Source organism: Thunnus maccoyii, chromosome 13 (genome assembly GCF_910596095.1).
Source record: "Thunnus maccoyii chromosome 13, fThuMac1.1, whole genome shotgun sequence".
Lineage (NCBI taxonomy): Eukaryota > Metazoa > Chordata > Actinopteri > Scombriformes > Scombridae > Thunnus > Thunnus maccoyii.
In genome coordinates this window covers 15,242,067-15,268,308 of record NC_056545.1, presented here as the reverse complement: position 1 = coordinate 15,268,308, position 26,242 = coordinate 15,242,067, and the positions used below count along the sequence as shown (strand labels likewise).

The 26,242-nt window shown below is 41.6% G+C and overlaps 1 protein-coding gene across 4 annotated transcripts in view; it reads left to right on the top strand.

The window, feature by feature from the left end:
* The first annotated feature begins 657 nt into the window (after positions 1-657).
* LOC121910723 (transcription factor COE1-A-like) overlaps positions 658-26,242 on the top strand; it is a 94,332-nt gene continuing 68,747 nt past the window's right edge. For 2 of the 4 annotated variants that reach the window (XM_042432018.1, XM_042432016.1), the window contains exons 1-6: positions 658-1,246; positions 2,033-2,189; positions 2,922-2,985; positions 4,181-4,236; positions 11,072-11,145; positions 15,803-15,871. In XM_042432018.1, coding sequence (XP_042287952.1) covers positions 1,116-1,246; positions 2,033-2,189; positions 2,922-2,985; positions 4,181-4,236; positions 11,072-11,145; positions 15,803-15,871 — 551 coding nt within the window. In that variant the 5' untranslated portion in view covers positions 658-1,115. Of the gene's footprint in view, positions 1,247-1,346; positions 2,190-2,921; positions 2,986-4,180; positions 4,237-11,071; positions 11,146-15,802; positions 15,872-26,242 lie in introns of all 4 variants that reach the window. The other 2 variants (XM_042432017.1, XM_042432020.1) reach the window with 2 other exon arrangements.

Below are 26,242 nucleotides of genomic sequence, written 5' to 3'. Positions count from 1 at the left end.
TTGATATTTTAGGTAATGAGGTCGTGATTGTCCTGCAACCGAGAAATATCCATCCTGCTGAAGTGCCATTTAGCAAACTATTCCAGCAGGATCATGACTCTGCTCTGCACGGAACTTCCCCTCCAGTCAATTGTCAGTGTTGTGTCGCGCACCAGAATTAATGTTGTAGCTATAGATAAGAGTTTTTGCAAGGACAGAGGGGACCCCGGACAGGACAGAGGACAGAGGAGGACAGAGCTGCATGGGGCGGACCTGACTCCACTCTCGCCTTTGTTTGGGGGCGGCTCCTCTCCTCTCCTCTCCTCTCTTCTCCTCCAGTCTTGTCCCCTCCTCTCCTCTCCTCCGGTCCCCTCCCCTCTTCCCCTCCCTTCCCATCCTAGCTCCCTCTCTTCCCCCGGGGCGGGAGAAGCCCGTGTTTGGTTCTCAGAGAGAGTCCTTTGGGAAGAGTCACAAAGCGTTTCTCCTCAGAGAGAGAGAGAGAGAGAGAGAGAGAGAGAGAGAGAGAGAGAGAGAGAGAGAAAGAGAGAGAGAGAGAGAGAGAGAGAGAGAGAGAAGCGCAGCGGCGAGAGAGAGCGGAGCCATCCGGAGGAAGCAGCGCTGCTCTGGACACCACAGACCTCAACACGTCCCGGACCGCTGGACTGAGGGCGAAGAAGAGATAGTAAAGAGCGAAAAGAGGAAGACACACGTGTCAGATAATGATGACATCTCATCTGGGTGCTAGCTGATCTCTCTTTTCTCTCTGACAGCTCAAACTGTGGATCTCTAAGCGCATCAGGAGTGACTTTTTAACAGCTTTCCACACTGGGTCAGTCCACTTCCTGCAGTCCTTCTGGCGATATAAATCGTGTTTTTAAGAGTTTGGACACTATTTCGATATGATTTCCCCTCCGTTTTAGCACCCACTCTCTGCTCAGGACAAGAAGGGATAAAAGAGTCCACTGCTTGATTTCTAGCGAAGCGCGCAGCAGCAGCAGCAGCAGCAGCAGCAGAGAGCGCACCCACGTTGCTCCTCTTGAATCAGAGTGACGGATCCACGGGAGAACAAGTGCACAGCCAGGCGAGGAGAGACACGAGAAACGGAGGGACAGGCACCGAGCCACGGAGATTTGTTCATGTTCGGGATCCAGGAGAGCATCCAGAGAAGCGGCAGCAGCCTGAAGGAGGAGCCGCTGGGAGGCATGAACGCTGTCCGGAGCTGGATGCAGGGGGGCGGCGTGCTGGACGCCAACACGGCCGCCCAAAGGTGAGCTTTTGCCCGTGTCGGAGGAGACACGCTGCCATCCTCCTCCTGCATTTACCAAAAATCATGGAAACAACGTGATTTTTTTTTCTCCTGTGTCAAGACTCCACAGCCGCCTGTGCAGGACATGAGGCTGTGTTGATGCTGCTGTCTGTTCGGCGCTGTCCGGAGAAAGAAACCTGGATTTAACTGCTGCTAGGATGATTTGGGAAATTGATATTCTTATGCGGAATGATACACCAGCACATTGAATAGCCAAGTTAATTTTAAGACAACGCACTAATATAGGCTAATTTCAACATGTGTTTGTGCCACAGATTTTTACGCACAAAGCTCATATTCTGTCCGTTTTACTTGGCTGAGATTTAATGAAGCCAAAAGGACAAAATAAATAAATCATGGGTGTTTAAAATTTAGACAAAAATTTTTTACATGTTGCCTTTTTTTTAAATAAACAAAGTTGTATTCAAGGGGAACAAAAATCTCCCCTTTGGTGCACAGAGTCAGTGATGTCAAGGTGAATAAATCATGATCTCATGAATATAAATAGATTTGATTATATTTTCAGAAAATCTTTTTGGGAGTTTTGGGAGTTTTTCATAAAATAGCCTCTCTGGAAAATCATTAAGATCTTCAAGATCAGCCTTAAAAGGTTCAAATCAAGCAAATTAAATAAATGTACACAGCTTATAGGCCTTCATATTTTTAAAACCTTATGTTTCCAAAGTTAAACTACTGTAGCCTCCACACCATCCTAACACCGACTCATCCGCGCCTGTGTGTCCGCAGTGGAGTGGGTCTGGCCCGGGCTCACTTTGAGAAGCAGCCGCCCTCCAACCTGCGGAAGTCCAACTTCTTCCACTTCGTTCTGGCTCTGTACGACCGGCAGGGTCAGCCGGTGGAGATTGAGAGGACCAACTTCGTGGACTTCATCGAGAAAGAAAAGGTTGGTGCAGAAACTCAAACTCATATTATTCTCGTTAATTAATATCCTGAAGGATTATTTATAATTTAGATTTTCTCAAGGCTTGATTATTCCATTGCTGTGTCACTGATTTTTGTTTATTATCACGTTTTACATAATTACAGTAACTTATCAATGTTTACTGTAATTAAAAATAACAATTATTACTAGCCTATTATTTGACTGTTATTATTATTATTATTATAGCCATCTTGTTGCTAAAATGATATATATATAATAGTAAACAATAAATGCACACTGTAATTCAACTATACTGTAATTCATAAACCTCCTTCGATCCATTTGTGCATTTGACAAATAGAACAAAAATCCCTTTCGACATTGAAATGGTTTTAATTTACAGCTCTTTTCAACACAACCACTTTTCTACATAAACAACGGCGGGGCGACCGGTCTCCTCATCAGTTATGACACCGTTTAAATTAGCTGAAATTTACTGTTGGAATTTATTTGCCCTGCAAACATAACCGGTGATTACAGAGGAATTAAAAAGCCACAATAACAGCATGATGATTACACACGGTAGAAATTACAAGGCTGCCCCCGCTGTGAACATAAATCACGTTTATTTAAGTATTCAATAACTTGGATATATTCCGCAGGCCTACATCTGCAGAGACGTGCTTTTAAAAAAAAAACAAAAACATCCTAAAATGTTCAATAAACAGCTCAGTGTTTGTTGTGTGTGTTAAGGAGACGAGCGGAGAAAAGACCAATAACGGGATTCATTACCGGCTGCAGCTCCTGTACAGTAACGGTGAGTGAGGAGCCTGACACTCAAACACTCCTACACTTTATTTAACCAAATCAGCTTGAGGAAGAGAACAAATTCACAGTGACTAGCTGATGTTTTTTTTAGATTTAAATATGGATAAGTGTGTATTTTCCTGGAAGCAGTGAGCTGAAGTGCTGCAGAAGGCCAACAGGCTGCCACAACTTGCAGAAACTGCACTTGTAGTGTTTGACAGTTATGTAATTTCTGGATTAATTTCACTGTTTCTGAGCAAGTGTTGCAAGTGATTTATTTAGCTGCTTTGTCATTGTCTCTAAATGAGTTTATCCATATTGAAGTGTTGCTGTCAATGTGGCTGTATGTTGTGCTGTTCAGGCCTATCAGACTCTCTCTCAGCTGGGAGGGAAACTATACAAACTGGTAGGGATATCACAGCTCCAGCCTCCTCTGGGATTAAGACATGTGGGCAATTAAAAGCTACAATTTGTGCTTTGTGATTATTGATTTGATATCTCTGGAAATGTTATGTTGCACCAACAAAACAGTATGAGAGTTTAATGGGTTCTGGGTGTTCGAATCACAGTTTTTTTTTTTATTGTATCATAACTGGAGCAGAGAGTGTAACGACAGAGGATGTTGTACAAATTGTAAATCTTATGGTAATTTTATGATTTTGGGCTATAAAAATAAAATTGACTTGACTTTACTTAGGCTCAGTATTACAATAAAAACCACAGAAATTTAGTAACATTGATTGTCACAGTGTGAAGTGATGAACAGCTTCTGGCTGATCTTTAATACACACACTCGAGCTTCCAAAGTGCAACACTTTTCACTTGTGACCCCTTAAATGAGGCGATGTCAGGTTGCCTGTGTCAACCACAAAATGATTATTCCTTCTCAGATTGTCTTAAAATGATTTCAAGAGGCCTAAAGAGGTAAATTTATTAAGAGGAATGTATTAAAAACAAAGATTATAAAAAGTAAAAAAAAATACATATAATTTTACATATATGTTAATCATCTGCCGGGCCTTAAGATTTATATTTCAACTCTCTTGGGGGGGTCTTGACCCCCAGGTTGAGAACTACTGAGCTACTCCTGGAATAATTAATCTTTACCTGATTTGACTGAACATGATTATTAATGTGTGTGTGTTGTGCTTGTCAAAATCAAATGTCGAGTTTATGATTTCCTCTCTTCTCCTGCGTCCCAACAGGCATCAGAACAGAGCAGGACTTTTATGTTCGACTCATAGACTCCATGACTAAACAGGTAAACACACATTTTAACACACACACACACACACTCACACACTCTCACAGCAGTCTGTCACCTCTCCTGTTACCTCTCTGACAATGAGCTGCTCCACTGATCCGCCTGTACTCCGCCGCCCTCCTCTATCTGCATGCACTTGCACACACACACACACACACACAAAAACTGAGTGTTTATGTATGTGTGTGTCTGTGGGTGGGTGTGTGTGTGTGTGTGTGTGTGTGGGTGGGGGGCACGCACACTGCATGGCTTCAGGCGTTTTTTTGCCTGTACTTCTCTCGCTGTGATTAGAGCAAGGAGGCAGCGAGCGGGTGTTGAGGAACAGCAGCGTAATTCTGCTGCTCACAGTAGGAAGTGGAAAGATATAACGGCACCTCTGGGATTTGGTGTGCTGAGCAGCAAGCGTTTTCTGATCAGATCCAATTTTTCTGTTAATGTTTGTGTTTTTGTTTATATGTACTGTACGTTTATGAGCGAGAGACGGAGAGAGTATGCAGGGAGAGAAAAGAGAGACAACAGATAGAGGACAGACAGACAGACAGTTTTGTGCTCAATGTTCTTCAGGTAAACAGTCAGACTGAAGATTTTTCGTTTTGTTTTTGCACAAGAAACAGAGAGTGAGAGTTTTCTACGTGGTGTAATGCATTGTGTATGTGTGTGTGTGGCGAGATATATGGAGCCACACTATGCACTGAATACTTGCTAATGTGACTCCAGGCCCTGATAGGGTGTCACATTGCTGCCGCCGCCGCGCTGCACCACATGCTGAGTGTGTGTTTGTGTGAGTGTCTGTCTCTGGCAGGCCTAAGAGACCACACTGTTCCCTAATAACACTGTTTAGCTTGAGCCTGGTGGGGTAACAGACCGGCACGCACGCACACACACACACACACACACACACAGTCAGTCGGGCTTTGCTGCCAGTGGAAGGTCCAGAGAGAAAAAAATTTTGACCCCTTAAAACACACCCACCCACACACATACACACAGAGTTGTGTTTCCATCACTTCAGAGGACATTACATTGACCTACATTAATTTCTCGGAGACTTATCCTAACCTTAACATAACCCTGAACTAACCTTAACTTTAAACCAAGTCTTCACCCTAAAATTAATGATTTACGGTAAGGGGACTTTGCTTTTTGTTCCCCTAAGGGAGGCGAGTCCCCACAACATGAGGAATAGCTGGTCCACAGTTGAACATGTGCGGCTTTGCCTAAGTGCCTTTATACTGAATACCTGCATATGCTCTTTCCCATTTGTTTTCCTCTTATTCTCTCTCAAAAACTCCTGCCACCACACGCACACACACACATACACATACACATACACAGACCGACACTCATGCAGGCAGATTCCTCAGCGTCTTGGGGAAAAATGACTTTTCCTTTTCAAACATAAAATCTCCTTATGCTGGATAAAAAAACAGCCGTTATGTGTGTGTGTGTGTGTGTGTGATTCACAGCGGTAAAGCAATGGAACACTAACAGGTGGTCAAACCAAAACAGCCGTGTGGTTGGCTTCACTGGTCAGTGATGTCATGGCCACTTTCTCTCTCACCGCACACACACACACACTCACACGCACACGCACACACACACACACACACGCATACACTGCTGGTCTGCCACTCATTGTTCCCAGTTACTGTTTTCTTTAGGAAAAAACAGAGTTTGCATTGCCGTTTACTAAAACTTAATTCACCGTTAAAGACACGCTGTGATCCATACACCAAAATTCAAAACACATGACTGGAATCTTCTGTCATTCCCGAACTGATTGATGGCCTTTTAACCAGTAATATAGTGTTTAACAGTAGACAATAGCTAAGTTGTTCATGTTTCAGATGCTGTTAAAGATTTTTTCTACATCCGTCAAGTTTGTCAGCTGAATTCCAGTTCCTGGTCTGGAAGTAAGAATATTCAAAACCATATTGACATAATTCAAAATGATCAGCAGCTCTACAATCTGCTGAGCTGTTCACTGCACGCTGCTCATTTTTGAAAAGCAATGTAACATTGATTTAATATTTCTCTTTTTAGCAGACTCTAACAAACACAATTTCCCACAATCTCAAGATGTTTGAGGTTTTAACGTCGCCAGCTTGACACACAGAGGTCATTCAAGTGGTTTTAAAGATGACCTCAAAAGAATAGAAAGAGGTGAAGTTTAGGAGAAGGAAGGATGAGGGTGAAGCAATTTAGATAAATTATAATATTATATAAACTTCACAATGGGTTCAAATACTAATAGCAAGTGCTGCAGATACTAATTCTATGTAAAATATAAATAGTAAACTTTGTTTTTTCAGAAAGACAGATGACAAAAAACCTCAATGAGAGATTACATTGAGGCACAAAAGTTAGTGGAGCTGCAGCTTGTCTGCAAGTGATGTCAGAACTTTTTCTCTCTATGTTTCTGAACACGATTCATTCAATAACATACGAAATTCTTGTTTTTTTTCTCAATTACTGTGCAGACATGGATGCATTTTATATGGTCAAAAATGACAGAAGGTGCCTTTAAAATGCAGACTTCCAGCTTTGGTTGTTTATCATTGCTGTCCAGTATTCAAATCTGTAAAAGTAAGGTCTAATGTTCTGCTATGTAATGTTGGATGTGCTACAGGATGATATTATTTTTATCATGTTGAGAATATTACTGAGTGCTGCTCTATAAGGTTAATATCACTGATTCTGTTTATCGATGATTCTACTGCCAGGAAACTAACAATGTTTGGCACTTAATTCCTATCCTGCTATTTCTTCGTATCTATTCTTTATTGTGTGTGCATGCACTGAGAGGACCAGAACTGATTGTGTAAAGTGGAGGAGAAGAACGTCTCCTACTCTTCAAAAAAAAGCAAGACTTGGTGTCGGTTGATCACGACTCTGTCCCGGAGAATAAAACGTCTGTCACTGTGGCCTTGTCGGATCACTAGCTCTCTAGTCGACCTGACACTAACGCAGGAGGAAGTGTGTTCCCCTGCTTATCGCCGCCTTGTTTACACGCCGCGCATGTCACGCAACTTCAAAGGCTGGAGGAGAGAGCGGCAGAGATGCTGTATGAAAGGCTCGGTAGAGGCGGAGGAGAGGGAGGAGACAGAGGAGGAAAAAGGCAGATGAAAGAGAAGAGAGGAGCGGAGCAGACGAGGTGACAGAGTGATGAAGACAAACGGAGGCCGGGACGGTGTAGAGGAATTTACACACTTAGCCAAGAGCCTGTCATAGAGGGTAGATTTAATTGATTCTGGTAGTCATTTTTTTCTTGCTTGGACCTTCAGATGGCCCAGGTTGCCAAGTTGGACAGAGCAAGCGTTCTCAGGAACTTAACACATTTAGAAGTTTGATCTAGCAGTTTATGATCCACAAAATCAGTGAGATCATGGTGCAGTTAAATGGACCCCAAATAGGGTCAAAATAGGGTCAGAACAAAGCAAGGATTAGGCTACTAGATTTTTGCCCAGGTCTGGTGCAGAAGGAGATGAGTCAACATTATGAAAAGCAAGGACTCAGTAAGGAAAGAACTCCAAAGGGAAAAAGTGACCTGCTAACGTTACGATCAACCAGGATAAAGGAAGCATGGTTAATATGAGTTGTTATGTGTGTGTTTCTATTCTGTCTATTGCAGAGTTATTAGAGGGAGGTGATAGTTTTAAGAAACTTTAAAAAAGTGAACACATATAAGGATTTATTGACCTCTTCTGTGACTTTGGAGGAAAGCACAGTTACGTCAGTCCTAATTCTGTTCATAAAGATAAATGCCTTCACCTGGCCCAAGGTGAGAGGGTTTTCTTCTTTGTCTTTGTGTGTGTGAGAGAGAGACAGAGCAAACAAAAGAGCAAAAGTACAAAAAAAGAGAGAAGAAAAGAGAGGTTGAGATGAGATTGATTCATATTTGTCCAGGGTAGAAAGCAAGTTTAAAGGAAGTTGCCTGGCCCACTCTTTTCCCAGGGCACAATGAGCAGGTCTAATCAGAGACAGGAATATGGCTTCTACGGTACATTTCCTCTTCAAATCCTGTCTGTTTTATCTTTTTAGTACAGTTCCCACAGTCAGATTTGATTTCATTAAACCGCAATTGAGGGAAAATTTTACAGTTTGAATATTGATGGAGAGGGATTAGAGAAGCTATTTCAAATGGCTGTTGGATCAACCTCTATGTTGTGTCAACAGGAGCTTCTTTGCTTTGGCCGAGGTCAAAGAAATGAAAGGTTTTCAGTCTGGATATCTGCGTATCTTGCTCTCTGCATAGACTTATTTGCTTCCCATTTGGCTGACATTGCACATCAGCCCCTACTCTGCCATTATGTCCGTCATCATACAGCTTCTGAAGTGGTTCTTTTGGAAATATTAGCTTAGCACTAGCTCTGTCTACCTTAAGCTGCACTAACTGAGTGAGACACATTAAACATACTCATGCCTGCATTGACTGGGCATGCACATCTCTACGGTTTTGGACCACAAAGAACCCTTAAGGCTCCAGGATCATGTCTCGCTACATTTTCAGCAGGTGGTTTTCAACTGGAATATATGCACATGCATGAAAGATTACAACTGACAAGGGCCCAGGGCCCTGAAGCAAATGGGGGCTCCAATTCCAGAAACGCAGAGGGTCCCCGAGACAACTAGCTATTAGTATGAAATGCTTTAGGCTACAACAATATTATAATGGGGCCTTTAGACTGTGTAGCCGCTGTTGCTGCCCTCCATTAATGCTGCAGAGCTCAAAGCTAGTTTTTGGGGGCCACGTAGGCTGTAGTTCCTACAAATGAGGTACTCGGTCTACAGTCTCAGCTCATGTTAGGGCCCATGGGACATGCTTGCCCTGGGGCTCCTGGTGGGACAGTCCAGGCTCGCGTCAAGATGAGATTTATACAATATTACTCTCTAAAGGGACATTTTTGGCATTTTTATATGCTATGATGTCAGATGTGTATGTTAAACATTGTCAAATTTCCAAAATTTTAGGTGAACGTGTGTAAAAATGCTCCAAAATGCTCCAAAATGCTCAAAGTTAACACTACTTCCTCCTCGTGATGACATCAGATTGTTCGTGCATGCCCACAAATAGCCGTCTGTTCTATAGCCTTTGTTGCTAAAGTTGTTCACATTGTCTGCTCGCATATTTCGGATCGATTCTGGCTCAAACATGTGTGGATGTATTTGAGTTTCCATTTTCGAGCAAAGAATGAGTAAAAGAAGCGAAATCCTACTGTGAGTTTTTTTTTACATTTACGTGCGTGATATGTCCCCTTTAGAGCGCCTCTCCTTTGTCTTCCTATCTACTTCTTCAAACAACCTCATCATCTGTCAGTTCTTTGAGCCCAATTTTTCCAAATGGCAAAACATCTTCACTGTCTTTTCTGCACAGAATGGTGCAGTGCGAAGGAATGACAGGACAGGAACAGAGCTGGATTCCTGAGGAGTTCAGAATTGAGTTTTTGGAGCTGTTAAGTTCCTGTTTGACACTTGATAACCTTTATAGATCAGTAAGACTGAGGATTCATAATATGTGAATGTGTATAATCAGTGTTAGTGAGTCACTGTTTTCAGTTTTCTACATATGACATCAGTAAATGTTTTGCAGATTGTTAGGATTTCACTGAGCTAAATGACCATAATTTCCTAACAGTGTGAATAAACCTAAACTTATGTTCCCTTGATGGCAGCAGGTAGTGTGAAACCCAGCTGAAGACTATGATAGAGGACACTGAAACTTCTTTATTGTTTCGTGAGAAAAGTGAACTCGTCACTCATTGAAACTCGCTGCAGTTTGGAACGACAGATCAAACAGACTGGAGTAGACCATAGACAGACAGGGCATGTGTGCTGATTGATAGATATGTTAGTGGTGTGTGACTTGTGCTGTCGCTTTATGCTGAGCTTCCTTTAAAAGAGCCAGGACTATTGTATAACTGAAAAACTGTAAAGCTGAAGCCCTTTAATAAACTGTGGCCACTGCGAATACACAACTTTATTCTTTGGAGCATCAGACGTCAGAGATTCACCTGATCAGCATGTGAGCAGATGCAACATGGTTGTTATTTTGTGGATTTTCTAAAACACACCTCGTTCACAGGTGTGTATGTGTGTGTGTGTGTGTGTGTGTGTGGAGGGAGGGGGGGTTGACAGACACCCCATGCAGAGACAATGAGTGTGAGTGTGTGCAGAGGTGTTGCTGCTGAACTATGTGTTCTTTGAGGTGAAGTGGGAATTAACCTGTTAATCAAACAACACCCCGATGTCACTGCCTTAAACTGATGAAAGAAAATATACATATATCACAGCTACACTACTAAAAAAACACAATCTTCCCAGTTTGACATCGTCATTGTGTTGTTCCACAGTGCAGCTCTGCAAAATATAACCATCTGTGTGCATTGGTCTGAAAAACATGCAAATATGTTTTCATGCATTCATGCACTGATGCAGACAATGACTGGCATCTATCAGAGTGTCTGAAAAATGTGCTCATGTTAACACATATCTTATTAAGTTAGAAGTCATTTCTGAAAGTGTTCCTGTAATTATATCTTTTGAGAATAGAAGAGTAGGAAGACAATAAGGTGATGTTTTTGTGTATTTGTCCTATTTATAATGTTATTCACTGTTTAGGTTTGCTTTTAATTAACAGATATATTGATCCAATTCTACTGATGACTTTGGATTTCACAGTTTATCACAATTTAATGAAGGAACACACTTGAAACCAACATCATATCAGGGATAGAGAGGAATATTTTCTGGATTTGAGCTGCTTGTTTATTCTGTTTTTCTGTCTGTCTGCTAACGATGTATTTTCTTTTCCTCTCTGTTTCTTTCTTTTCAGGCGATTGTTTATGAAGGCCAAGACAAGAACCCAGAGATGTGCAGAGTGCTGCTGACACATGAGATCATGTGCAGGTGAGAGTGACTGCATCACATGTAATCCTTCCTCAGCTCACGTCCATCCTCATCACAAAAACCTTCCGGCTCCTCTCCTCTCCTCGCCCCTCTTCCCTTGATCCCCTTTCCTTCTGCAACATACTTTAATTTGCAGAAACTTCCCACCAATCACCTCTCTGTACTTGAAACATTCCTTATTTTGTCACCCTCATTAACCCCCCAACACATACACACCCAGACGCAGACATACACATGAAGCCGTATCAGTTGAGGAAGATGGGTTTTAGCTATCAGAGTTGTTGCTTTAATTATAATCTAAAGATGAATTTCTTCAGAAGTAGGTTGGGAGGAAAGAGTTCTATTTATGGAGGCATTTTACCAACCTATCCTATACAATAGAAAATGTGTGTGTGGATGCATGTGCGGTATGTGTGTGTGTGTGTGTGTGTGTGTGACGCCTGGTTAATTAGGACACAGAGAAACTCATTAGTCAATCTGAACCCTCCTGTTGTTTCATGGCTAACAAATGGGCCTTCCTCCACAATCTGACTATAAAATATAGGCAGGGACTCACACTCACACACACACACACACACACACACGCACACACAAGTATGCATATGCATGCTCGCTCACGCACACCGCAGTTATAAAAATTCAAATTTAGCACATGAATTAAGTTGTTCTTATTCCCTGACCTTGTCACTGAACAACTTTAACTGTAACAATATAAATTGGGGTTCATCTATATGCACAAGCAGGGATTTTAGCTGTGAAATCAGGCGCACTAATATTTTATTCTATAGCTCAGGCTGTTCAGCTGCAGACGTTTATGGAAAACCCATTGAAATTCTGATTTACAAGGAATTTATAAATAAATTGTGTTTGGCAACATATTTTATCGTAAATTATTGTTGTTCATCATGTGTGGAATCGAGGATATATAATGTATATGTACATACAGTATATATGAATTTGTACAGTAGAAAGCCGTCCACGCTGCATCTGTCCTGCAGGCTTGTTCAAAATATTCCTCCAAGGGAGCAACAGTGCAGCAAGTATGACTTCTGCAGTGAGTGTAGACACTCGCTTGTCTGCAACAGCCGCTGGGGTCAAAGTTACGGCTGTTGCCTCATGTTCTCACATGCTGATTCTGCAGCGGGGGCCTCACACACAACACACAACGCAGAACACACACACAAAGAGCTCAGAGCGTCCATTAATCAGTGTGGCTCATTGTCATGATGGTGCTATTAGCCATATGCTCCCAGCCAATCTGCCACCGCACAGCCCTGAGTGGCAAACCTGGTTGGAGCTCTGGCACGAACAGAAGGAAGGTTTTTCTCCAGAATAGATGGAGGAGGCTGCTGTGCTGTGTGTATCATGTGTTTTTAGAACAAATGTTGGTTCGTCTCTCTGTATTTCAGATGATGATGATGATGGCTTCATCCTGTGAAATGCTGGTTAGTGAATAATAGTAATTGCTTCTTGAAAATGAGGGGTACTTTCATATTTGATACCTCTTTGGGGAATAGTACTCATGGATAATCAATTATATTTATTATTTCTTACGAAATTACAACAAAGAAAACAGCAGACTGTGAGCAAATACAGATGAAAAGAAACCTTTAGTGGCCTTGAAACTTCCAATTAGGACAGACAGGCAGGCAGATGTTTATTTTTTTCATATAATGGAAAGGTTTTGGTTATCAGTGACTGATTATATGATAATGGAAGCATATAGTAAGGTTTTATTCCCTTTGGTCTGTGTATGCAGTGATGCTGTAGGATAAAAGTATCCACCAAGTGTCATCATATTGGTTTGTTATTGTATTTTATTGCTATTTTCATACCAAATTTTCTCAGTTGGCTTTAGGGCTGCAACTAACAAGTCTTTTTTATTATTAATTAATCTCTCTATTATTTTTATGATTAACTTATTAATCATTTGGTCCATAAAATGTTAGAAAATTGTTCCCAGAGCCCAAATTGACATCATCATATTGCTTGTTTTGTCTGACCAACAGTCCAAACCCAAAGATGTTTCATTTACATTGATACAAAACAAAGAGAAGTAGCAAATCCTTAAATTTGAGAAGCTGGATTCTGTAGATGTTTGGCATTTTTCCTCAATAAATAATAATTAATCAATTATCAAAAAATGTTCACAATTAATTCTCTCTTGATTGACTAATTGATGGATTATAAACATTTATTACTAACATTTTCACATAAGGAACAGGTGAAAATGGCATCTCCAAATCATGCTATTGAGATTCTATTGTTTAAAAGTGCATGTACACACTGTATGTGTGTGTGTGTGTGTGTGTGTGTGTGGAGGAGGGATGCGGGGGAGGGCAGATGATTAGATCACCAGGATCCAGAGCAATAAGTGCTACATTACCCCCATCCCGCCCCTCGTTTTCCGTCCCACTCCCCCTCCATTTATAACCTCTTCCACCCTGCTCCCTTCTTCTCTTCCTCTACTCTTCTCCTTTAATCTCCCCTCCTCATCTACCTCCCCCCTCTCCTCACCCATCCTTTCCTCCTCAGGCTTGGCTTTCCTCTCTTTCCCCTGCTCCCAATTTTCCCATTCCCTTATCTCCCATTTTCTTCTTCCTCTCTAACCTCTCACTGGTGCTTCGCTGTTCTCTGACGGGACCGTGTAGTGACCCAGTTCATAGAGCAGCAGAAAGGAAGTGACAGAAGAGAGCAGAAAGAGAGGCAGAGCGGCAGATACCGGAGACAATGTGTAAGGTGTAACGTATCAGTCTCTTTCTTTCCACCCCTGCCATCTGTGACAGTGGGAAACCTGAGATGTCTCCCCTTCCTCTTCTTCTCACATAAACCTTTCCCCCTTGTTTAGGCTTTCCCTCCCACACTCACCCTTTCACTCTTCACCACCACTCCCACCTCTGGCTTCACCGCCCCCCCCCCCCTCTTCTGCTTACACCTTTATTCATAATTGATGCACGCAAGAAAGCCTCCTTGACAGACTTGTAGTGTACACATTGTGTGAATTTCGGTGTGGACGCCAGTTCTTTTTTTTTCTTACATGTGTGTGTCCCACCCTCTCCTCATTTGAGCCTCCAGGCCTCTCCACCCTCCACCCCACCTGTTCATCAGTACAATCAGGACAGAGCAGAGGTTGTCATGATGAATTTTAAAAGACCACAAAGGGCAACTGTTCTCTCAAACTCAATAATAGCCTCTTGAATTTGTTTTTTAAATAAGCAGTAAGTGAGTCTTTAGGGGCTCAAAACTATAGAAGATTGTCCTGTTGATCTGTCAGCTGTGATGTCACCTGACTGCATTGCGTAATAAAGATAAAGTTGTAAGTTTCCTCGTCCTAACAGGTGCAGCAAAGCTAACAGGCGAGAGAGAGAAGTCGATCAACACACCCACAGTCCTGAGAGGAAGTCTAATCATTTATTAGAGGGTCCAAATTTAGCGACTGAGACCATAATGACTTGTTGAAATAACGTATTAACTTAGTATTTCTAGAGAAAAGTTGACGCCTTTTGAATCGGAGTCAGCTGGAGCCAGCATCTGGCGGCTGGCGGTGGCATTGCACTTTAAAGTACTTCTGCATTGACTTCAGACTCAAGCTGCGGTAGATGCTGCTTGGTTTTCCATTGGTATGCATATATATGGCTATTATATGCATTCTGTGAGGAGACCATGTACCCCTGACAAATCATTGTATTCATTTAGCTAAATGACCATCTACAACCTCTCTCCTAATTATATACTTTTATATACTACTATTTTGCAACAGCAAATATGTCTATGAGGAAACGTAATGTCACCCAGATTACATTCTCTATTGTTATAACGAGGAAATGCTGATATTGAATGTATCAGCCGCTCTTGCAATACAATAGTCACTTGTAGCAACTAAAGCATGATGATGGTTTTATTTCTGGTTATGTTGAAACACTCACAGCGCTTGGTAGATCATGGTCTAAACTGAAACTGTAATTTTCTCCTTTCCTTCACAAAAGTGCTTTTGTTGCTTAACCAACCCGCGTAACCAGAATCTGGATGATCTCCATTGACAAAGTCCTGCACTTTGTACGCTCACAACCCTCGACAAGTGGATAGAGAGAATGAACCATACATTAAAACTGCTTCTTAATCATTTGGGGCTCTTTGAGATTAAACACCCAGGGATCCATGGAGGTCTTAATCCAGCTGTGTCTGTTTCAGCTGTGGTGATGTATCTGTTTTAAAATCTAAACTAACAGTCAGTCGACTCACTTTGGATACTACACAGTGTGTGTATTAAGATGTACGGTAGCAGGATTTTGGTACATATCACAGCTAAGCTCACCAGCTGGCTAGTTCCTTAAAAACTTAGTGTATTTCTTTCAGATCCTGCTATACACTCACTTTCCGTGTCATATAAGTCTATTTTTATCCGTGCTGTCAGCACAGCCCTGCTCAGCACAGCACACTCACTTCTTTCTGAAAAACTCCTGTTGGCCTGTTTTAGACAGACTTGATCAGTCGCTGTGAATATGGTGATAACGTTCAGCACATCAGAGAAAATAAAATACACATATGGTGTATCGCATCCATTTAAACATCTAAATTTGAACTCTATAATGCACTGTGTGTTCCTTGTGTCTAAGCCTTTTCTAACTTTGCCCCTTGTCTTCTTCTCTTCTCTTAGTCGGTGCTGTGACAAGAAGAGCTGCGGAAACCGTAATGAGACACCCTCAGACCCTGTTATCATCGACAGGTACTGTCTCCCACTTCATCTCTATCTTTTCCTCACACACACACACGCACACACACACAGATGCTGGGTGAGTACGTGTGTTGACCTGTTTGAATGGAGGTGTGGGACTGGATGTTTGTGTGTTTAGATGATCTGCTGTCACACCTGAAATAGATGCTCCTTAGATAGAATCAGCTGCTTCTGATGGGAGGCAGGGTGAAAATATGAGCCAATCAGACAGATTTAGATTGAAAACAGAAGACAAAAAGCAGGACTCATTGGCGTTGGTGACTCGCTGAAAGCATTAGGAATTCAAGGTCCGTTTACATGTGCACTTGAGCTTCAGTAATGTGATCATTGACCTGTGCAGAGGGGACACAAATACACATCAGCTGCTCAGTTAGTACCTCAAAGCTGGCAGATTTAGGAACACATTCACACTTATGCACACCTTCAGACATGAGTGAACAAACAGTGCTCAGATGAGTGTGTTTTTGTTCTACGTGATGCAAAATACAAAGCTGTTTACTAGCAGGAGCTGTCTGTCGCTTTCACTGCTGCTTTTTCCCCACCTGTCTTCCTGTCTGCCTCTCTGTTTCATTCTTCCTTCCTGTCTGTCTCTCTGTCTGTCTGTCAGGGTGGAGGACTTAAGTTATTCCTCCCTTACCTCCCCCTCCTCCCTCCCTCTACGTCTCTCCTGCAGCAGCACAGAAAAATGGGTCATGAGCAAAGAAAAAAGTGACAGAGAAAAACTGAAATGAGATCCAACCTCATTTTAATCTGATTTCTTCTTGGCAGTTGTTTTAACCCTCTGTGAGGCAGGTTTTTTTTTTATGTGTGCAGGTCTGTGTGTCTGGCAGAGCGATTCACAAGGAGAGGAGTGAAATAGTGCTGATTCTCGTCACTGTCACCACATCATCAGAGAACCCAGTAATCATTTCTTCATGTAACCAGTAGAAGAGAAAAAAACAGTGTAACTCAGGTTACAAAATATCAAACTTACCTACATTTTTAAGGCTTTTTAAATGAGATATGATAAATATATGGTAAATGGACTGTACTTGTATAGCGCCTTTCTAGTCTTCCGACCACTCAAAGTGCTTTTACACTATGAATCACATTCACACACATTCATATGCTGAATGGGTACAGGGGATACCATACAAGGTCCCAACCTGCCCATCAGGGGGAACTAACCATTCACACACTGATGGCACAGCCATCAGGAGCAATTTGGGGTTCAGTATCTTGCCCAAGGACACTGCGACATGCAGACTGGAGGAGCTGGGAATTGAACTGCCAATCTTCCGATTAGTGGACGACCCGCTCTACCTCCTGAGCCACAGCTCCCCAAATATATAACATGATGCAGGGAAAAAACGATTTTGTGAAAATATTTGCCTCATTAAGAACTCATTTAGGCAACTGATCGGTCATCATTGTTCACCTGAATACACTTGATATTTTTCTAACTGTAGGTTGCCTGATGTCTTACAAAACTCCCATTTGACAAACTCAAAATTCATTTTTATCTCAGGTCCTGATTCTTGGCATTTTGGAAATACCAGGTGTTCACCCTGACAGTAATCATTTAGCACAGGTTTGACAGTCGAGACAGCCAAATCATGTTTTGTCTTCCATCAAAGGCCACAAAGGAAGGTTTTACTACAGGAACACTTTATTCCTCTGTGGTCAAATATACATGAACTGTTATTTCATGTGTTTTTAAAAAAAAATCAAATCAAATCAAATCAAATCAAATCAAATCAAATCAAATCAAATCAAATGTTTGCAAGACAAATATCATAGCAGGTCTAGGTGTCGATATGTATCACGATCTTACTACCCAAAATAACCTCTCGTCTCGTGTCGTCTCGCCTCGTCTCATCTCCCTCCTCTCCTCTTCTCTTCCTCTTCTCTTTCTCACCTCTCCTCTCCTCTCCTCTCCTCTCCTCTCCTCTCCTCTCCTCTCCTCTCCTCTCCTCTCCTCTCCTCTCCTCTCTCCTCTCCTCTCCTCTTTCTCACCTCTCCCACTTCATTTTTGTGTTTGTGTAGAAATCTTATGAAGTGGATAAACACTTGTGTCTCAAAGTGAGCTTTGATGGAGCTATTTCAAAGAGCATAAATCTCAGTTTGTGTGTGTGTGTGTGTGTGTGTGTGTGTGTGTGTGTGTCTGTGTGTGTGTGTTGTATGTGTGTGTGTTGGTGATCGACAGGTACACATTATTGTGTGGGTGTCATTTATATGTGTGCATGTGTGTATGTGTGTGTGTTGGACATTATAGTATCTATACACCACAGCCTCCATTCTTCTGTTTTTGTCAGCTATCTCAAACGTCTCAGTTTACACCCCATTATATAGTTGCCTGCAGGGTGTGTGTATGTGTGTGTGTGTCTGCGTGTACATTTGTGTATGTGGGTGTATGGTTGTGAACTGGGTTAGGCCACTGAAAGAATAAGAGACACAAAGTGACAAAATAATGGATGATCATAATCATAATATGCTTATGACTGTACTGGCTTAAAGTTTGACGACTGTGTGTTTGTGTGTGTGTGGCTGAAGGAGAGGACCAGAGTGAATTGTGGGAGATGTCAGGGAACTTGGTCAGGATGGAATGTCAAGGTTACCGTGGATACCGTGGGATACTTCCTGTAGCCCCCCCCCCCCCTACTCCACTTCGCAGTGGTTCACAGCCTCTCAGTTTAACATCTGGAACTCTGCTGTCTGACCCAAACATGTGGAGAGAGAGAGAAAAGGGCAAAATAGGAGCTAAAAGTGTGTCGCTGTTTGTATACATGCTGATATTTTAAGCACTCCTTATAATTCTTAAATATGTGCAATACATAACATTATTTGAGTTCCTTTTTGTAAAAATACATTTTCACTTGACTTAAAAGAAAAGCTATTGTGTAGTAAGTCTTGTAGATGATGTACGACCAAGTAATTCTGGCCAACAGGGGTTTATCTCTATGATCCAGAATGAATCACTAAAAATATCTGCTATCATAGTTCATGTTTTTGCTTGACGGATTTGTAAAATCAAATTTCTAAAGTGAAGCCAACAAGCTGACAATAAGTTGTCAGCTCTTGAATGATGAAGATGAAGTCATGACATATTCTGCAGTTGATATGAGGACTTTGCGCTTTGCAAACATCTTAGTTTCTGAATGGTAGAAGTGATTCTTACACCTCAATCAAACTTCGTGCTCAATACCCTAAATGATACCTGAGATAAATATTGGATTGGATTTATCTGAAGTGTTTGTCCAGTTGAATAAGACCCTGGTTTGTTTATCCCCTTAATATGATTTGTTTTGGCAGATCTAAACATGTGTAGTGTGGACTAAAACAACCGAGCACTGAGACCCTTCAGATGAAGTGGTCTCGGTCTATCGTGGGAAGTTGATGAGTGAAATCAACAGTTGCTAGCTAGCAGCTAGCCGGAGGATGAATTGAGGTCTGACCTGGACTAGCAACAAAATGCCTTTCTGATATTTGGGCAGTTGGGACATCCTTTGAGTCCGTCTTCCTGTGTTTACGTTATCGCTCATGCCCCGGACACATTGAGCCAATGAGAGGAATTCATTCAATATTTTAAATATTTCTGCATTAAAGACAATGACAAAGAGAAAGCAAAGAAGAATAACAGCCATTTACAGTTTTCATTAAACACGAGCACACAAGCAAGACTTTTAAAATTTGTTTTTGGCTTGTTTTCTAGTTTTAAATGTGTATTATTAAGTTAAAAAGTATCTCAACTGTGCAAGATTATAAAAGTCTTCATATGCTGTTGTCCCTGTGAGGAGGAAGTGTCCATCAAATATCTCACTTCTGTATCTATTAACAAGGCAAAATCTCCCATTTCAAAGTCTTCCTTTTTCATCATCATTTTCCATTTCATCAAACTGTAGATGATATAAGCAATGCAGTCCACACAGTTCATCATTCCCTACACCACAGGCCGCAAATAAACAGACAAACAAACAAACATTTTTGAATTTCTGTCTCTGTGAAAAGAAACTGAACCAAGTGGAAAATTTCACCAACTCATCCACTGATTAGGATCAGAGCAAACAAACCATAGGTTTAAAACGCCCTCAAAGTCAATCTGAAATGAAAACTTACTTTTTCAACTGTTAATATAACTACATCTATTTACATTAACTTACAGACAACATACTGTATGTTGTTGAATCCATGCAGAATACCAAACGGCACAGATAACAGTTCAAACATCAGATGCTTTAGTGGCTCAGAGGAAACATGAGGAAACGCTAGTGACTGACTGTCAGTGTTTTTGGTGGGAAGCCAGTGAGGGATCATGTTCTTGTTATCGCTCTAATGACTCCTGCTGGCTTATCGTAGCCTCTGGACACAGGAGTGTGGGGTCTATTGGGCAGCGTAAACACCTTCATATATGTTACACTGCTCTGTTGAAGCTCCTCACTGGCTGGAGAAAGGAAGTTGTGAGACTTTGTGTGTATTGGATGAGAAATGTGACAGTCAATACTCCAGCTGTGTCCTTTTTCTAGCATCCTGTTACAACAGGAAATACTTCAAATTAAAGAAAAACAAGATGACGTCAAAATGACATTTTATTGTGGCTTCACCTAAAAAGTATTACTCTCAATGTTTATTGTGCTTTATTAAACTTGCCACTGGCTGCAGCTTTTATTTGTGAGTGTAAACAGGTAAGAAAATAGAAAAGGGTTTGTGTGTGTGTGTTTACATGTGATTGACAGCTCATTGCATGGTGTCAGTGAGGATATCAGTCCCTGTGTGCATTTGTGTGTGTGTGTATACGTGTGTGACTGACAGCTAGCTCATTTGGCCAGTGTGTGTGTGTGAGAGTTTGTGTGTGAGTGTGTGTGTGGCCCAGTTAATCCATGTTGTAGCACAGTGAGTGTCCCGCTGCCTCTCAGGGTTAATATAGGGTTAACGACATGCAACGATATCCTATCATACGCCTGCTTGACTCCTAAAGAGCCACATCCACTCTTCCCCTCTGTGTGTGTGTGCGTGTTTGTGTGGCTGCCATTCAGTTTCTCTTCCTTGTATCTCTTACTGTCTTTTTTCTCAATCACTCAGTATCCTCAGCTCCTCTTTTTCTGTTTTTTTTCTCTTACCACTCCTCTTCAACTTCCCCCACTTCCTCATCTCTCTCTTTCCTCCTCTTTTTCGCTCTTGCTCCACCTCAGCCTCTCTCTCCCCTTCTTCCCTCCCTCCTTCTTTGCCTTTGCCTTTGCCGTTTTACTCTCTATATGGCCCTGAGGGGTTACCTACCTCACTGCTCAGCTCGCAGCCTGTTTAGACTTCTACGATTGGCTTAATAGGCTCAGGCTGTGTGTGTGTGTGTGTGTGTGTGTGTGTAATTTTGGGGTGGTATAGTCTCAGGCAGAGTGTGCTCAGGGCTTAGATCAGTGTCAAGACTTGAGGAAGGCAGTTTGAGAGTGTGTGATATTGTGTGTGTATAGGGGTGTTATGGGTACCAGTGTGTGTCCTCTTAGAGGGGGCCCACATAAGCCTGAGGGGGTTAGGGGGTTCCCTGTGTGTTTGTGTGTGTGTGTGCACACTCGATCTTGTGTGTGTGTGTGTGTGTAATCTAAGGGTTAAGAGGGGTCACAGCTTGAGGAAGAGATGATGGGAAAGAGAGGAAGGAGGAAGGGATGGGGAAACGATAGGAGGAGATGAAGATGATTAAAAAAAGGTTTTTGAAGGAGTAAAGGGAAGAAAAGAGGAGCGAAAGGGAAGGCAGAGGAGAAAGGAGAAAGAGAGAGAGAGAGAGAGAGGGAGAGAGGGAGGGAGGGAACGGTGGAGGGAGGAGGCTTGTCTTCGCAGACAGAGGAGAGAAAGGAGGTGAGGGGAAGCAGAGCAGGGATTGTTTCAGGGGATAAGTGCCTCAGTCTGGGGAGTCCTGTCAATCAAAGAGCACTGGGTGGGGGAGGAGGGGGCGCTGTCAATCAGCTGGTATGAGGGGTGGGGGGTGAGGAGGAGGAGGAGGAGGGGGAGGTGAAGAAAGGCAACAGAGGGAGCAAAGGGGATCTAAACGATCTCTTCATCTTTTCTGCTTTTGTCTTCCTCACTATCTCTCTCTCTCTCTCTCTCTCTCTCTCTCTCTCCCTCTCTTGTCCTAGTTACCAAAATATCTCTGCCAACCTGGTCTGTCACTGTTCGCTCAACTGTCTCACACACACACACACACACACACACACACACACACACACACACACACACACACACACACACACACACACACACATCTAAAATAGACAGTGAGATATTATGCCTCCTCCTTTCTTGACCTGTCCTCATCTCCCTTTTCCTTCTTTGCCCTCCTTTTCAGATCTTTTCATCCTCTGAAATTCAAATTTGCTTTACTTGCAGGACAATTATTCAGTACAGTATAGCATATTGAACACAGTTGGCAATATAGGTATAATAACTCAGAACATTACTGTAAAAAAAAGACACCAAAGTATTTGCACCACATCAAACTATATACAGTGCATCAACATACAGTACACACTATACAATGTGTTACTATACCACACAGCATAATATAATTAAATAAAAACTAATTGCAGCAGCCAAACCATTAAAAAAAATAGTACAGTTTATATGGTCAATACAGTTCAGTACAGTATCCTGTGTTGCTCTGCTGGTTTTCACTAAGTCTATGACATTCAGTACTCTGACATATTTTGCTGCTATATCAGTATCAATGTTTTTTCCTGAGCAAATGTGGAATTTTGTTTTGGCCTGTTTTGGTATTTGAGTTTTATTTCAGTAAAGAATAGGTTCTTATGTCATTATACTTGCTGCAGCGTAGCAGGAAGTGTTGCTCTGTCTCTGCTTCTTGTTGTCAGCAGATCTCACACAGTCTGTTTTCTCTGAGGCCACCGGTCTCAACGGCCATGCGGGTTGTGGTCACTCAGTCAGTATTTAGTTCCCAGATAATTTGCTTCTTGATGTTGTCTGTTCAGTTCTCTATTTACTTTGAGATTTTGTATTAGATTTCCAGTGGTTCATGTACTTTTTTAGCCTTTCTAGCATGGCTCTGTGGAAATGTTGGTCAGTCAGTCCAGACTGAAATATTGAAGCAATTATTGGGTGAATTGCCATGAAATATTGTACAGACATTCATGGCCCTCAGAGAATGAATCATACTGACTTTTCTGCTACCACCATTTAAAAAAAAAAATGTATCAAACTATTGGATTGATTGCCATGAAATTTAGGATTCTGGACTTTGTTTTGATCTTAATTAAAAGAGGAAATTGGCCATAGTCAGCTCGGCATCAACATCAACTTTGTTGTGTTTCTGTGGTTGAAGTAAATTTTTAAATGAGTGTCTATGCCATTTCTCACAGTCTTGGTTTGTCAAGAAGTCCCACACTTCACTACCAAATAGCAAATTTGGTTCAATTATGAATTTGAATCTTTTTACCGAGGTTCAGGTCGGTGAAGTGTGCATTAAAGACACAAAACAACTCCTTTATACACTTTCCCTCCCTCCTCTCTCTCTCTCTCTTGCTCTCTCTCGTGTTGCTGTATCACTTCCTGTGTTACAGGTCAGCGGTTGCTTGGAGTTGAGGACTACTGGGAATTATTCATACCATCGACTTAATGTCAGCATTCACTACTCTCACAGTGTTTGTGTGTGTGTGTGTGTGTGTGTGTGGGTGAGAGACACAGCGAGAGGGAGAAAGAGAGAGAGAGGAGTATGTTTTATTCATTTCCCTCATTTAGTCTCTCAGTCTGCACCTGTCCTAGCATTTAGAAGCTCGGCATTCACATTACTTGCTGATTTAGTTTAACTGCCCACTTTTATGGACACACACACACACTAACACACACAATTTTATGTCGACTAACTGTCCAAACTGAGAGTGTCTTCGGCTTGTTCAGGGTCACAGAGTTTTTCTTGTCAATATTGGGAGCAATGCCACTTATTTTGTGTTCCCTCTTTCTTTTTCTCTCCTTTTATGTCTCTAATTTTTACTTTCTCTCCTTATTTCGTCTTCTGACTGTTTGTCTCTGTGTCTTTGAAGAAGTATTGTCTTTCATTCGCTCTTCCTTTCTGTCTCCCCTTCAAATATCTTTTCCAGAGTGCACCAGGAAATATTACAAGTAACCAATAATGTGAAATATGGGGTATGTTAGGGGAGGGGGGGTGTTTTTGCTAACTTTTGGAGGAGAAGGACTGAGGAGAGAAGTTTTTCATCCTCCCTTACTTTCTTTTTCTCCATCCATCTTGCTGTGAGTGTGTCAGGGGAATGGGTTGGGGAATATTAGTAAGGAAACTGAACAGCCATGGGGCATGACTGGAATGGGTCCGCACAGATGTGTAATGCAACCCCCCACACTTTTCCTCTTTCTGTCCTCCCCCTTTCCTCCTCTTTCACCTCGCTCATCCTCCCTTCCTGCTCCCGTGTCCCCTATACACTGCCCCCAACGCACACACACACACACACACACACACACACATGCAGACACACACACCCTTAGGCAGGGATCACGTTACCTTAAAAGCTACAAACACAGACATGATGGCCTCACACACACACATTTTCCCATCTGTTCCTGTCGATACCGTTATGATGCCTCGTTTACTCTGAGAGGCTGCTTGTTGTCAAAAACTACAATTACTTTTATGCAGTTTGTGTGACCGCTTCAGTGGACTTATGCTCAGAATAACTGATAGTATACAGCATTCAGGATGACAGTTTACTAGTGTTTGTAATTAAATTTTATTTGGAAAAGTTTTGAAACACATTTGTTATATTCTTTTGAAAGGAATAATTTATACCTTTCACTTTTTGTATTTATTACATTTGGTCAAATGCTAATACCTGTGCTATTGGGCTATATAAAAAAAAATGGCTTAGTTCTATGATGTTCCAATGAAAAATTAGTCCATTAAAGGACCAGCGTGTAGGATTTAGTGGCATCTAGCAGTGAGGTTGTAGATTGAATACGCCTCCCCTCTCCCCACCCTTCCAAGCATGTAGAGCCTACGGTGGCCGCAAAACTCAGTTTGTCCGTTCTGGGCTACTGTAGAAACATGGCAGTGTGACATGACGGGCTCAATGGAAGAGGACCCGCTCCCTATGTAGATATAAAGGGCTCATTCCAAGATGACGAAAACATGATTCTTATTTTCAGGTGATTATACACTAATTAAAATACAACAAAAGTCTTTAATTCAAAGTTCTTTAATTCAAATTCAAATTAAATTGCAACAGCAAATATATTTTTTAAGGAAACATAATTCTGGCTGAATTACATTTTCTCTAAACATAATGAGAAAATGTTATTAAATGTATTTGGTAAGTTGCAAAAATGTAGATATTGATATTTCATTATTTTGTCCATCAAAATATCCAATCTGGCACAACTATATCTGCTGGTAGAGACTACAGCAATATTTAACATTTTTATGGTTATTTTTAGGCACTGGCAGCACAGCTAGGGAAAGATTGTGGTCTTGGTTTAATAAAGAAAAGTCAGCAGTGACTCGAATGTGTCTATTAACATTAACCCTTTTGCTTTGGTTGCCTAAACCTAAACACACACGGGACTCAGGATAGGATACAAACCCTGGTCTCTGGTACCAGAGTCCTGTGTCTTGTATGCCAGCCATCCACTCTGACCTCCTCCCTCCAACTTGCAATATATAAATGTAGCACTTAATCATTTGAAAAAATGTGGCATGTGAACATAATGCAGGCACGGATTATGTTTGCCAACACAATTTAATTGGGAAAACAATTTAGTAGTATATAAACATAATTTCTTGGAGAAAGGGTTGTTCAAGGATATTGGCTCTTCAGTCCTAAAGAACTAATAAGCTTGATTCACACCTTATTATTCAGTGCTACATCACATTCATTTTAGAAATTTTCTGCATGGTGTGTTTGACACAGTAACTACAGTAGCGGTTACTTGAAGCAGTTAACTTTAACGTTTGCCATGTTGGTTCCTGGCTCTGACACAGAAACATGACGTCTCTATTCTTAATCCTGCGTACAAATGTGTGATGGCTCATTTGTTTCGCCAACGGGGGGGAAACAGCCGTCAATGAGCACAACAGCAGACCTATTTGAATTCCAGAAAAAAAACAAACAGATATGTGTTGGCGACATAGACGTCTGGAACCAGACTTATTGTACAGTATCCTCCAGAGATTTGTAAACCTGACACACTATGTCAGAAATCACTTCAAGCCTCAGGTATCACAGTTTCATTGTATCATGGAGAGAAAAGCAAACAGGAGACAGGATTTCATGCAAAATCTATATCAGTCATTTCCATTAAGTTAACTTACTAATTAACCTACTAACTGACTGATTTACTGACTTGGCTGATTGATCACTAATTTGCTCAGTCAGT